Raw genomic sequence first — 15,090 nt, 5'->3', positions numbered from 1 at the left:
ACCCAAGAGCACGTCTGCTACAACGGTCACTGCACTACATTGCCATCCGCCCAGTGAAGCATGGATACACTGGTCATGGAAGTTCACGTGATGTTTTGAATTCATTTCCATCACTGGTGTGTTTGTTTTTCTCTGATCACTGGCTCACCATGGCAATGCTTGCAGTAGATGTGAGCTCATCCAATCCATATTTACTTATAATTCATTGAAATCCATCCTTTTAGGATGTTGAATTGCATCCCATGATGTATACTCAAAGGTTTTAATACATATTGGTGCGTATGTATCGAGTTAAGGACGTCTGCCAATTTTTAAGGCTAATACCCTTCCTTGTTCCTCAGTTCTTGAAGCTTAAAAAAATTATATTTTAGAGCATCAAATCACCCTTTTGAATCGTGCAATACGCAGTTTTTCTGCCTTTATTGTATCAATACTTTGAATCTTGTTATACCAATACGTGTTAGATACGGTGAAATTTTACATGACTGTCCCGTATTGCTATCACCAAAAAGTGACATTATCAAAAAGGCAATCACCCAATGCTGGTCCAAGATATAAGGATGGTCTTGGGAGGGGTGGTGGAAGTGTAAACGCATGGCCAACCCGGTTGGCTGATTGTTAAGACATTGAATACGGAAATGATAGAAACTATGTACTAGAAACTCTGCAATGTTCTGTGCTTATCATCTCAAAGAACTCTTCAACCTTACAATTACGAAACCTATTCACATTAGGTATGGCGAGCTTGCAAAAAACAGAGCAGAAATTTTAGCAACACAAGGCATGAAGATCTTTAGGCGGGCCCTTGTGGATTGCCTAACATTCATGGAGTATGAATTTTCAGGTTCTGTTACATGGTGTCAAGAGTCATGCCTATACCAGGAGATTCTTTCTTTGCTTGTCAATATGCCTTTTCACATTGCAAAGAGGAACTTTGACCTGAGAGGTACAACATCCAAATGGTTGAAATCTAACACCTATGCCTATCTAGAACTTGAAGCTGAGGAGCTTATAGATTCAGGAATTGAAGCCATCAAGATGGCTGACTCGCCAGATTGATTATCACCCATATCCTTCGTCTTGTGTAGAAGAAAAGTTCCAGAAAAGATAGTCACGAAACCACATAATTCAGTTGCAATTTGTGATGCATCTTGCGAGTCCCAGTCCTAAAATTTTTAACAAGTATAAAAAACAAAAGTAAAAGATTATGAATCTTGAAAATTTTAATTGTTATTGAAAACTCAGCTATTTCATTACAGTGGCATGATATCATGACTTGACTGATGGCAATCAAAAAAATAATTGGTTGTCAAACAATCATAGAAACAATGCAATGCATAAATTGTATCTATCAGGCATGACGGAAAAACTTCTTTTTCTTCTGTTTTTTTTATTTTTTTTTATTTTTTGGATAATGGGCATGATAATAGATAACAGGGATAAGAAACTACTCGCTAGTGCCCAAGCGAAAGTGGGGTAAATCCATGGATCTCATCAACAGTGGCAAATAGCTACTGATTAACAACCATGGTTCTTTTCTTCGATGATCTTTCGTTACTTCCTGCACTTGATCTTTGGAAATGCCGGGGCACTGTCAAGTATTTCATGTTTTTTGAAATATGTGCCTTGTCATACCATTCTCAATTGCAAATATTTTATGAGGATTTTAGCCTCTATGTGAACTAGAGGGGTAGGTTTCTTGATTGATTGAAAGTAGGAGAGAGAGGAGAGAATTTTAACAAAAAAAAGTTTGAGTAGAAGTGAAAAAGTGGGAGTTTTAGGAAGTTCAACAAAAAATTAGAAAGTAGGAGAGAGGGAAGAATTTTAACAAAATAGCTTTTTGAGTAGAAGAGAAAAGTGAGGAGAGTTTTTGGAATTAGAAAAATTAAGAGAGAGGTTGACTGCAGTAATTGGAATTTGGCAATGATAAAAAGGAAAAAATAGAAATATGAAAAAATAAAGGCGAGGGATCACATGCCTAATGCTTAATCTCATGCCTGAATTGAATTTTACAAATTTTTGAAAAAACATAAAAAAATAGGGAGAGCCATGTTACCATCTCCCTGCTATAATATATAGTATAGATGTCCTAAATATTTTAATGATGAAATAAAGCTTACAAAAATTACTTTCACTAAAAACATAGCAGATATTTCAATATGCACGGGCATGATTATTATGATCTGTGTGACAGTGTGAAATCTGGAACTTTACACAAAACTGGGAAAAATAAAGTGCTTTGCTAAATCACCTTAAACATGATCATGCTTGCTATGATAGTGAAAGATGTGAACATAACATAGTAAACAGGGGATATAACAGCAGTATTGAAGGTGTCCAATGCCTGCAGATATAAATTACACAGAAATGAGTTTTAAGAATTATTCCCAGTAGATAAAAACAAGACAATACACAAGATTAAATTGTAGAATAGAAAATACCAAATAACTATCTAATCAGATATGTCTTTTTTCATGGCACCTTAAGATAAAGAACCATCTACTTCAAAAAGAGATCACTTTTGTTGTAGTGCAGGGATAAAACCAAAAATCATGGCCTTAGATTTATTGCTGCAGCCCCACCAAGCACTTCATCTAATTCAAGGTGGGACCATATCAATACATCAAAGGCTTTGATTTTATTGTTTCAGTGCAGTGCTACAACATTGTCGTAGAAAAAGTGGTTTATTTCAAAAACAATACTCAAATGAACTTTACACTTCAGGTAGCTAGCACTCAAATTCAAGTGAAGTGAAGACTAGTTTTGACATTTCTAGTCAATGCAATGACTGGTCAATGCCTAGGTGCTGACTGGTCAATCAAAAAATAGATATACTCCAAATTTAAGATATTGATACTATCCCATAATTTAATGTAGACTAAAAATATAGTTTACAGTGTGGATTTTTTGAAGCTAAATGTCATTTCTCAAGACATATGCCTTGCCAAATTTAGTTAAATTTCTAATATGTCTGGATTTTTTATAATATGATTTGTTAAAACATACCACTTACATATTTTAGAAGTGTTAATGTTATATCATCAAGAAGTATCCATTGCAGTATCCAGTATCATATGGCACCAGTACATTAGGGAAGTCTCTGTATTAGGGTATCATAGAATTTAATAATGATATATTTGAAGAATACTAAAGTATATAAAGTAAATAAGTACAGATATTTCAGGGGGATATTCAAGAAATCCACCCTTTTTTAATCAATAACTGATGTAGCGCAATCCGGCTGCTCCCTGCAGGAGATGATCTGGTTACCAGCAATGACGGGCTCGATGAACCTGCAAGAGATGAACCAAAGAACTCGGGGTTGTTTACCCGGCGGGGTCGCTCTGATGCTTAAGTTAGCACTTGGTTGCAAGCTGAAAATGATATTAGATTGTGAGAGAGCTAGAGAGCAGAGATTACACATCCCCTTACCCCTGGGGGGTGAGGCCTTTATATACTGGAGTCCTTGCGGGTTCGGTGGAGTAGTTCCAGAGTTCTCGCTGCGATAGGATCCGTTTCCATGTTAGTTGGGGATAATGCCACCAATCGGTAAGGCTGACCATTTCCGCCTGAATCGGGGAGTGGGGAGATAATATTAGCCGTTACAAGGTATGATCCCGTAAGACGCGGAGTATGGTGACGAGATCCTCAGGGTTGCCATGCGGTGGTCGGCCAGCATTGCCTAAGCTCGTGCTCTTTAAATCCGACCTGATATGAATGCCGAAGTGCCTTGGGACGGAGGTGGTCCTGATGTGACCTTGCACCGAGGTATACTCGTCCCGAGGTAGACTTGTCCCAAGGTGGACTTGTCCGAGGTGGTCTTGTCCCGAGGTAGCCTGATTATCTGAGCTCGATCCATTGTGGACTTGGCGTGTCAGGCTGAGTTGTTCTACTAGTTAGGTCACCAAGTCGGAGCATGTGCCAAGTCGGCGCCTGGGCCAGGCCACCAGCTCACATGTGGGCCAGGCCGCCAGCTTGGACACCATCAACTTGGCAAGTTGTTGCCTGAGTGGTTCCGGGTGTCACCTAGTTGTTCTGAGGTGCCATGACCCGAGCTCAATGGCTTCGAGGTGTACATCCATGATTCAAACAAAGGAAGAGAAAAAGAAGAAAAAACTATCTCGCGGGAGGACTGCTAGCCATATCCGAGAGGTCCACCACTTCGACCTTGTCATCGCTCTCCTCCTCTGACGAGTCGAGCTCCTCGTTCGCTGCCTTGGCCACTCCGGGGACTAAGCCCGACATTGTGATGCCACCGAGGTCGAGATCGGGGAACTTCTGTCGGACCAGATACCTGCACAGCTTGAACTCGGAGGGGTAGGAGCTTGAGCCATATTCAACCTGGAGAGCATGGAACTCCAAGGACTCCTTGAAGCGCTCAACAGCCTGGTTCCTTTTTCTGACCGCGCCTCGTGGATGGCGGTCTCGAAGATTTGGGTACGCTCTTGGACCATCGCTTCGAGATTTTCGACTTCTCGTTGAAGTCGTGCCTTCTCCTTGGTCATTGTTGAGATCAACTCCTTCTGTTTTGCGTTCTCCTCAATCATCGATGAGATCAGCTTTTGCTTAGCGTTCTCCTCGGTCAGCAAGGAGATCTGTCCCTCCTGGTCCAAAATCAGCTGCTTCTGGCACTCGATTCTCTTTCTAGCCCAAAGTACCTCGCCCCGAGCTAGGTCCAGCTCGCGATGGAGCTTTCGTATCTCCACCTTGGCGTCCCGAGCCTCCTTTGAGCGGATCGCGGATTGGTAGGCCATTGCGTGAAGGGAAGAATTGACCTATCAAAAGAAAACCGAGGTAAGTATAAAAAAGAAAAAAGAAAGCGAAAATGAAGGAAGAATACTTACCACCATGCAATGGCTGGAAGCTAATCCCAAGAGCCGGGCCGAAACATGTTAGCCCATCATGCGACCTCGTCCGAAAAGAGGGCATCCTTGACTTGCGCACCGCGGTCATGTGATCCATGATGCTCTCTTTCTCGCTTGCAGGGGCGCTCTCTGGCTCGGCAAATGGCCCCTCTGATGCAGACGTGTCCTCTGGTTCCTGAGGATGAGTATCCTCCTCGCAGCCCTTGTCCACGACTACTTCAGGGCATCTAGGTCGGGCTTCCTCCCTGGGGGCTCAGTGGAGATCGGCTCCACGACCAGGACCTCAGTTGGTCTAGAGGTTGAAGGCCCGACTTCCCGGCGAAGTCTATTCGCGGCCTTCCGCTTTTTCCCCCTCTGGGAGCTTCTCAGGAGGCTCTCTGCGTCAACCTCTGGCATTGTAACTGCAAAAAGCGAGACAGTTAGTCAAGAACTTAAAGGGTATTTTAAGTAAACATCCGAAAGGAAACCTACCGGGAAGGCTCAAACCAGCTCGCACCAGTGCGTCTTCGGTCAAGAAGTTTTTCATCTCAAGCTCGAGGTCCCTCTACGAGTTGATCACCACCCTGGTCTCTCCATCGCACAGATCAAGCTGAAGGTATCCAAGGTTAGGGGTCGGCCGTAGGAGTGGAACAGGGAAATAGTGCCAACAATGTTCCGAATAGAATTCAGATGAAGCTGGTCAATGGTAATATTATAAAACCTAACTATTTCTACCAAGAAAGGGTGAAGTGGGAAGCGCAGCTCTGCCGCGAGCTACTCCTCAAAAATGGCGAGCTCATTGTGATCATGAGCCCAAGGTTATTGGCCTAAAGGTAAGCTAAAGACCAAGCTATCGGGGAGACGATAGCAGGACACTAAGTACAACAGTCTGGCCGAAGATAGTGTGGAAGGCCCGAAGTCACCGGGATCCCAACCTCGGGAAGAAGTCGGGGCCCCCGATCTGGACGACGGACCCTCTTCCTGAGCTTCGGTCTCCCCGGGCCGAGATGGCTCGACTTCAGGGTCAGAGGTTCCCTCTAAAGGCCGAAGAGGGGAGGCACCCTACCGAGAGGTGACTTCCCCGACAGGAACAACAGCACCCTCCACACACTATCTAAGAGCCTATCTACACTAGGACTTGACATGATTTGAAAAGCAGGAAAAAGCTAAGGAATGAGGACTCACCGAAAAGAAAAGACGAAGTGGAAAACAGAAAGAAAACCAAGCTGGAAGACTCCGACGCGACCTCGGGAGAGCTCAATCACTAAATTTGTGGCGAGAAAAATGAGTCGCGGACCCTCTATTTATAGCCGCTATGTTCGAGAACTAACGATCGAGATTGAAGCAATCCAACGGCTCCTAGGAAAACCGGCTGCGCGACCCCCAAGTATAAAATCGGTTTAGCACGTTTTTTGACGTCCGTAGAGTTTACAAATCGTGTGACGTCCGTGCGTAAGCTAGACACGACCTGGGTTTTCCTTGTTGAGTCGGGTGGCCGAACAAGTCCGACCCATGATCCATCTGACTGCTAGGGGAGTGGAGGGCAATTGATGTAGGGCGATTTGGCCAGACCTAGTAATAGGGGGACACGTGGACACGACCTAACTGACAGGATGACAACTCACTCCGACACATCAAGTCTGCAACGGGCCGAGCTCAGATAACCGAACCACCTCGGGACAAGTCCACCTCGGAACACGATCGCATCAGGACCACCTCTCTTCCAAGGCACTTCAGCATTCGTACCAGGTTGGATCCAAGGGGCTCGGGTAATATTGACCGACCTCTGCATAATGACCCCGAAGATCTCGCCACCAGATTCCATGCTTTATGGGATCACGCCTCGTAACAGCTAGCCTTATCTCCCCTGATTGATTTGGGCGGCAGTGATAAGCCTCATCAGCTGGCAGCGTTATCTCCTATTAATGCGGAAATGGGCCTCATTATAGCAAGAATCCCGGAACCACTCTAAAAAACCCGCGAGGACTCAAATATATAAAGACCCCAACCCTCCGGGGGCAAAGGTATGCGTAATCTTTGCTCACTAGCTCTCTTGCTTTCTAAACTATCATCAGCTCGCAAATCACTGACTTAAGCATCGGAGCGACCTCGTCGGGTAAGCACCCCCGAGTTCTCTGATTCCCCTTTTTGCAGATTAGCCAACTCCGTCGTCTACTGGAAGCTAAGTCATCTCCAGCCTTTTTTTATCAATAACCATGATTTCATTAATTGAAATAAAGTAAGAATACAACATCCAAGGGAAGGGGTAAACTCTCTTAACCTTCTCCAAGGATAGATAAAGCACAGTCAATGATTTACAGGCATACTTACAGTGAATGAACCCTTCCCACCCCTTGTTTAGTTAAGGCATCAGCAAAGGAGTTAGCACTCCTTTTAACCCACTGAAGCCTTACAACCATACCCCTTGACAGCCACTTAAATTCCTTTTTTTAATTTGCGTATTCCCAAAGTCCTTCTCTTCTTTTCCCCAGCTAGACAATAAATACCTTGGAATCACCTTCAATGATTAGATATTGTATATTTAGTTCTTTTGCTTTTCTTACCCCTTCCAACACAGCCAAGATCTCAGCCTTGAGAGAATTACCTCCACCCACTGACTCAGAGAGTAGTGCTACAACCTGTACTAAGTATGGGGTAACTACACCTATATATCATTATTTCGTTTTATTTTATTTTGGTAATAATATCATTTTTTTTTTGAGATTCAACATTTATTTGGTAACTATTATCTAATTTGAATTCCTTGTTAAATTTAAATAATTAAATCAGGTTTAATTTGTAATTTAAAAGTCTAATGAGTCTTTTATTTCAATTAGGAAATTGAATTACAAAGATTGATATGGGACCCGCATCTTTTAGAGTGGGTACATTTTCTTTTAGAATAGATAGACACAAGAAGAAAGCTTCTTGAGAGTGGAAAGTACCCATATCTTGGATACTGTTTCTTGAAAAAATAGAATTCTGTGTTTCTGAAGGACAATCTATCTGAGGGCTTTCCTTTAATTAAGGTGTGCAAGTGCATGTGGGTGTGTGTGTGATTTAAGCAGTGAGCAAATATTTATTTAGTATATCTTAACCCATCTTAAAATTATCCCTTGTACCTTAGTTATTAAGGGTAACAATGTCATATGTAAAAGCTTCTAATTTGGGATAAATAGTACACGCATCAGCAACCATATTTTTAAACTATAACTCTTGAAGTAAAATAACATTAATGGATAAATAATCACCATAAGATTTTATGTAAATACTGACTGTACCATGACTTAAGTAATCCTATAATTCCTTTCAAATCTCAGCAATGTCATCAATTTATTAGAAAAGTATATGAAAATTACATATCCACTAATAAATCAAGGCTTTATTAGTTTAATGTTGAAACTACATTGTCCACTGTGTAGCAATCTTCGAAGATGATATTTTAAAACTTAAAAGTCTTTCTTTTTTTGTTGTGCATTACCTTGTTCAAATAGTTCAACTGCATGAGGCAGCATAAAACAACTACAACAATGAAAACCCATGTTTGGAAGTAGATAAACTGATTCAATCCTGAAAAAGTTAACTTCAAAGCAATTCCCACTGCTTTGACAGACATAACCTGAACCAGAAGGGTAAAGAATGTCAGGTGCAGATATAATGTTTTTTTTAAGGTAAATTGTATTAATATCATACAAGCTGCTTATGTACAATGAGGATCTGCACATCCAGCCAATTACAAGTTAATAGGCCCCCAAAAAATCTATATACAAAAAGGAATGGCCTACATATCCATTGGAGGAACTATGAATGGATAGCTAGCCCCTCAACAAATCAAAGGAAGAGTTTATCACATTATCTACAGGATTTTTATTTCCTTCAAAACTCTAGCATTCCTCTCTAGCCAAGTAGCCCAAATGGTTTTGAGTTTGTATAAACTGAAAAAGATGCTAAACATACCGTAAGAGAGCCCATGAGAGAGCAAATTCCAACATATACCACCATATATTTTTGCCCATAACGTGGCACAAACTGGAAAATGAGCACAAGAACCAATAGTAAAACTATACAAATGTAAACAATGAAGCCTGTTGGAAAAAAGAAAAATTACATATTAGTTTTACTGATTCAAAAAAGAAGCCAAGGAATCAATAATCAATAAAAAGAGTTTTTCAGCTAATTTAAACCATATACATCAAAGAGGATATTTATAAAACTCCAAGTCAATCCATTCTTCAAAATAAGTCCACACATATAAACTCAAATGGATGCAATACAAAATTTAGAATGAATATGTAGAAAACAATCTGTAATTCATGTATATTTACAAAAATCAATTAAACAAGTAGTATGAAAGATGTAGCAAAGATTACAAGAAATCTTGGGAGGGTTGGATATCCAATTAGAAGTGTAACTAACAGATTTCAAATTACCTGGCCCAGTGGCTAGGTTCCATACTTCTTTAACTGATTCAACAGCTTTCTCTCGTGGAGCATGTAGAACAATAGTAACAGAGCCTACCACACAAAGAACACAGCCAAGAATGCCAAAAATGTGCAATTTTTCATCCAAAATGAAATGAGCCAGCACTGAGCTGCATTAAGGAATTTACCTTCAGAGATAAAATTAGATAATGATAAAGTTGAATGGTGAAACAAGATTCCCATAGCCAACCCCATATAGCTAGGATAGGATTTTGTTGCATTGAAGTTGATGAAAATTAAGTGAAAATTGGCATGTCCGAGAACTTGGATTGCAATGCTATCTTGAACCATACCTGAAGATGATACTCAGAGCGCCCATAGGAGTCACAAGAATTGCAGGAGCAAATGCATAAGCAGCAAAGTTTGCTATCTCGCCAATGGCCACTAGCAAAGCATATAGAAGCATTATTTATATAAACTGGAGAAATCTTCTAGGAAGAAAAGAATTATATGAAAAAGAAATATTCACAAGATCTAAAATAATAGGTAGAAAATAAAAGAGGTCAGTATAAGCACAGACATATGAACTGTCACAAAGCAAATGGGACTATCTAGTAAAGATTTATTAAAGACTGTCTATGAAAAACATCTAGTCCGCCCCTCCCAGGACTCCAGATAGCTGGGGCAAAAGCATTTTGGTTAAAAGGGTAAGTCACTTATATGTCCACAGTAAATATTTATATCCATGCTGCCCACATAGTTGATTGTAGGTGGTAGGTCTCCAAAATTGCCCAGTTGATACCTAGGCAGGCTAGGCTTGCCTAGCTTCACTGTTGTAGTGTCTCTGTAGTTTTTCTTTTTTTTCTTTTTAGTGATGACAAAATCTATATGGACTGATCAAGTGGATATGCATTGCTAATGATCTGTACTACAACTTTAAACTCTCTTCCTTTTTAAATAACTAGTCTTGGAGCCCAGTTAGGGATGTAAACATGTCAGACAGTTGTCAAGCTGTTGCCTAGTCACCTCGTATAAATAACATCATTTATAAATAGACGCCTGTCCAAGTAACTAGGCACCTGCCTAGACAATAAGGTACCCCCATAGGTGACAAAAAAACGAAACGGATGTGCTATATTGTAATATTGTTACTACAGCTACATATTATTACTGTGTGTGTAAATACATCCTATCATATATTATATGTATAACATATTTTTAAAGATTTTACCATTACAACATAAAAGATCCAAGGGTTTTAATAAGAAAAAGAAAATAAAGAGAATGGTAAAGACTTTTCTCTTTATAAACAGTTTCTCTCTACATTAAAAAGAAAAAGGGCTCTGCCACTTGTTCTTTTCTCTTTCCTTTACTCTCTTAAAACTTTTCAGTATAAAATTATAGCCTTATTTAGTTGTTGATGATTTTCTGACATGAAATTTCCCTATTAAATATTTATAAAGTTATAGAGTTGCGCTTCAAATATTGAAATTAATTGATTTGAAATACCATTATCTTTTATGTATAATGATTTGCTATGTTTTGAGAGAAAAATTAATGTTATTACTTATAAGTAAAGAGTATTATTCATGTTGATTGGTATGTAAACCTAGGGAACTAACCTAGGATTTAGTCATTTTTTGCAAAACTTTATCACCTAGACAATGCCTAGGTGCTCCACTATTGCCTAGAATCTCTTAGACGCCTTCACAACCATGATATCAGATTTAAATTGGGTTCAAATATCTTAGTTCGCTAGTATTAGATGCTTACTAGATCCAGATTTGATCTAAGGTCCATTCCATCAACTCTATATCCATATTAGAACTTGATGTGATCAAGGCCGGACTCAAAACAATCTACACTTGTAAAGTCAAAGAAAGAAATGTTACATAATCTGCAACATTTTTATTGCAAACACAAAAACTTGGACCAACCAAGGTAATAAAATATTTGTTGGTTTTTATGCATTAAATATATGAATGTCTATCTTTTGTGATGAGATAAAAAGAAAATAGAAATAGTTCTCATAATGTCATATGTTAAAGCAGCTCTACATCTAGGATATGCCACTGTTTGCCTCTTCTTGCAGTAACCTTTTGATAGGTTATCTCCTTTTCCCAATGCTTCCACTTTGCCCAAGGTTTAGGTGGCATTACAACCTATGCTTTTTGGTTAGCTACAAAATTAAATTATATGGAGAACAATTTTAGTAAAATAAAAATATAAATGAAAGAACAGTTAAAATGATGGATGAGAATAACCCCCTGAAACCGACCATGAGTGAGAGAAAGTACTCACCTGGTATTTGGGAGGATAAAATTAGACATTTTTACATATGGAACATAGATCCCATGCCAATGATACCTTGATATATGGCACAGGTGCCAAGTAGTCAGATGTTCAAATGTGCGCAGCATGTCAATCTCCAAAAATCATCACAGAGGTACAACCATAAATAATATTTATTACACAAGGAAAAAATGTTTCCAATCAGGTCGAGTAGGAAGCCTCCTTACAGAACTAATCTTATTTATTTCACTTGTAAGTATGATATGGCAAATACAAACTGTTCATCATATGTACAACCATCTTGATTGGCTAGATATTCAACCCTCCAATCCTATTCAGCGTTATAGAAATTGTATTGGTGATTTCTTCACAAATATTTTTTAACTGTAATTTCTTCACAAATATTAGCTGTTAAATATTTTAATATTATAATATAAAAATTTGCCCAGAAAGCACTTATTTTTGACATTTATCAAGTCTTTTGGGGCTGAAACCTGCCTCATGAATAGAGTCCACTGAGACAGCTAGCGTGTGGAATCCTTGTGGGCTCCCAACTAAAATGCCAAGCTGAATGATCCTAGATCATTAAGAGAAGCTCACTAAATGACCTGACTAGCAGACCTGCTTCCATTACATAAGCAGTTAAAAGATATAGTAAAAATAAGAAAATCCATGTGTGGCCTCCTTAGATATGCCCCTTCTTATGAGTTATGATATCTTGTTTGCTAGTGTTAAGTACCCAGGTTTTCCGCTGATTTTTCTTGGAGCATCATCATCTAGAGCCTATAAAAGGGGTTATTTCAAATGCCAAGTTTTAGCATAACAGAACCTTTAGTATCAAGGTGAGCTGGTAAAAATGCCCAACAACAACAAAATCAGGAAAAGTCAAATAAGATGGTTTATTCATGTACATTGAATGAGAAATTAAGATGGAGTGGAATGGCAGAGAAAATGCATCTAGCCAATCCCAAATAAAGGCTAAAGCTGCTCATGCATCAACTTATGTATCCTATAAAATTGATAGACACTGAATTAAGAATTCCTGGTCTGAAATTATACAATATATGTGCTTATCAGCTCGACAAAAAAAAAAAGTTCTTTAGACAAGCATGTTGTATTTGGAAAATCTCCCAGTGAATCTTTTGAAGGTGCAGAACCCATAGCATTTTATGTGTGAGGACTTTGTATCATTGAACAGGAGTGAAGGATTACAGGTGGATTCAGAGAGGCAAAGGGGCAATAACGCAAAGTTTTTGAAAACTCCATGTGCTTATATAAAGTGAATCCCATATTTCCTTTGTAAATTACTAACTTAACACCCCCTCAAATTATTTTTCTATTGGCTCCATCTCTGTGGAGGATGCAAGGGAAGTCTTAATATCAAGCCCAGAATTTTATTATAGACTAAGAGAAAGGGAAATTTCTGTACAAATATAAATAAATAAATAAACCTAAGGAGGATCAAGTAAAGTATGAATAACTTTCCAAGGGAAACAATTCATTATCGAATTCCATAATTAAAAATAAACTAAAATAATCATGAGTAGCAGGTTTCCTATAAGTTTGAAATAAATAGTTTGATAACCACAATACCATTCATGACTTTCAGGATGGCAACTATGAGATCAATTCAATCCCAGTTAACCAACTAAAAAAAGGAAAAAGGATGCAACACAAAACAATTTAACATTTAGGGCCTCTTCATTCATGTCTGCAGTCTGACTCCGAATGCAGTTCTGAATTCTGAAAATTGACAAATATCCATTTTAACTTCATATATAAGAATTTCCTCTGTAAGAGATAAGAGATAAGAGGAACACACATTTAAGAGGAACTAACAGGTCCTTAGCTTCTATTAATTTCATAAAAAATGTTCCCATTGTCGAGCCAAATAATAGAAGAGGCACTTACTGGATATCATTCCAAGCCACCACAAAGGCTCGTACAAGTATGAGAACCCACCTAAACCTGAATAGAATAAATAATCTCAGTACTGGAGTAAAAAGAAATAAAGAAATACTGAAATTTTCTATTGTGCTGCCCAATCTGATATCTACGATATTTTCAGAAAAAAAAATGGTCACAACCCAAATGCTGAAACTTACTGGAATAAGGAAAAAGAAGACAAACCTGCTCTGACTCCATGCATCCCTGCTCTCATAAGCCCCTTTTTCTTCACTATAAAACTCGAACCAATAAAAAAGCTCGAAGAAACGGCCAAAACAAACCCACGTACGTTGTCAGAATTCATCCCCATTATAGAAATGAGATCAAGATCTTGCAGAGCTAATGCCACCAAATCAAACCCGTACAGACCAACACATGAAAAAAAAAATGATCAGTAAAAACAAAACCAGGAAGCCAATAGATTAAACAATATTCAGGACTTACCCTCTTGGTTCTATCATCTACGTTGCCATTCCAAATCTGTATAACGACCCAAAAGCCTCATGAATTGACGATGATTGAGACGGGTTAGATGAGGAGGAGGACGACAACGACGATGGGTTGTGTTTCTTGGAAGCTTCCTTTGCAAATGAGGAAGGGAGAGAGGGTGTTGAGGATCAGGGCCAGACTCAGGTCAGGCTCAGGCTGAGAGGCTCAGGTCAGTGTGGAATAGAATGCAGCGCCAGAGCAACGGGTATTTCCGTTACGTCGAGTCCCAGACGAATACAAACACCACCATACTTTAAGATCCCGCGTTTCCTGCGGCTTAAAAGATACAGCTCCTTTTTTCATTTTTACCCCTACTTATTTCCCTTATCTTCTCATTTACCTGTCATGTCATTCTCAGGAGATCAGATTTGTTCCTTACACCTGTCGCCCCACACGCACATCCTATCGGCAGCATCTTCCATACTTATTAGTTATAATTCACGGGATGATTTCAATGCACGGTGTATGTACTTGTGAAGCACTGAGGAGCAGATCCCCTCACCATTCTCAGTCCATCTTTTCGTTGAACAGTTCTCATGCTTTCTTTGCTTCCCAAATTACCCCTATTCCTTTTTCTCTTGACAAATCATCCCCTGACTATTTTGGCCAAAGGCAACCCGATTTCAGAGTTCAGACTCCCCACATAGCACCCCTTACAAATCATTCATGGGGTACGACAGATATATGATACCAATGAAATGTTCTTGTTGAGCAGGAGCCGATTTGAGTCAAGCCGAGAACATTAGTTATTTGAGCTTGGCTCGCAAATAAACCATCAAGCTTGGTCTCAAATTCAGCTCGAGTCAAATGCTCATAAGTTAAAGCTCAGTTCGGTTCGAGCTGGATTATAAGCCAAACATTTTATAAAAGTAATAGATATATATTTATAAATTGTTTTTTACTTAACATATAATATATTAAGAATATAAAAATTAGTTGTTATTATATATATATAAAATAAAAATATTATATATAATAATTTTTATTATGTATATTTATTATTTTTTATATGTATAATATGTTTGTATCTATGTGTATATATGCATGTATGTATATGTACATATTTATACTACTTATAAAAGTGTGAATAAGGTATT

The 15,090-nt window shown here is 38.9% G+C and overlaps 1 protein-coding gene across 3 annotated transcripts; it reads right to left on the bottom strand.

Moving 5' to 3' along the window:
- Nucleotides 1-653: 653 nt before the first annotated feature.
- Nucleotides 654-14,433, bottom strand: LOC148874635 (putative magnesium transporter NIPA2). Of its 3 annotated transcripts, XM_088963511.1 has the most exons (9): nt 13,949-14,433; nt 13,688-13,843; nt 13,469-13,525; nt 9,619-9,709; nt 9,275-9,435; nt 8,802-8,929; nt 8,326-8,463; nt 2,252-2,344; nt 654-1,166 (listed from the first exon to the last, which is right to left on the bottom strand). In XM_088963511.1, the coding sequence occupies exons 2-9, from the start codon at nt 13,812-13,814 to the stop codon at nt 984-986; spliced, it is 978 nt and encodes a 325-aa protein (XP_088819637.1). In that variant the 5' UTR covers nt 13,815-13,843; nt 13,949-14,433; the 3' UTR covers nt 654-983. The 3 variants fall into 3 exon arrangements, with proteins under 3 accessions (XP_088819637.1, XP_088819638.1, XP_088819639.1); XM_088963512.1 differs by lacking the exons at nt 13,469-13,525; nt 13,688-13,843; nt 13,949-14,433 and adding an exon at nt 13,151-13,300; XM_088963513.1 differs by lacking the exons at nt 13,469-13,525; nt 13,688-13,843; nt 13,949-14,433 and having other exon boundaries at nt 9,275-9,358; nt 9,454-9,693.
- Between the last annotated feature and the right edge of the window lie 657 nt (nt 14,434-15,090).

The sequence above is a fragment of the Nelumbo lutea genome, chromosome 1 (assembly GCF_056320005.1).
Source record: "Nelumbo lutea isolate HS-2025 chromosome 1, American lotus-T2T, whole genome shotgun sequence".
Classification (NCBI taxonomy): domain Eukaryota; kingdom Viridiplantae; phylum Streptophyta; class Magnoliopsida; order Proteales; family Nelumbonaceae; genus Nelumbo; species Nelumbo lutea.
Note: the sequence above shows the minus strand (reverse complement) of the source record. Positions and strands in the feature narration are given on the sequence as shown.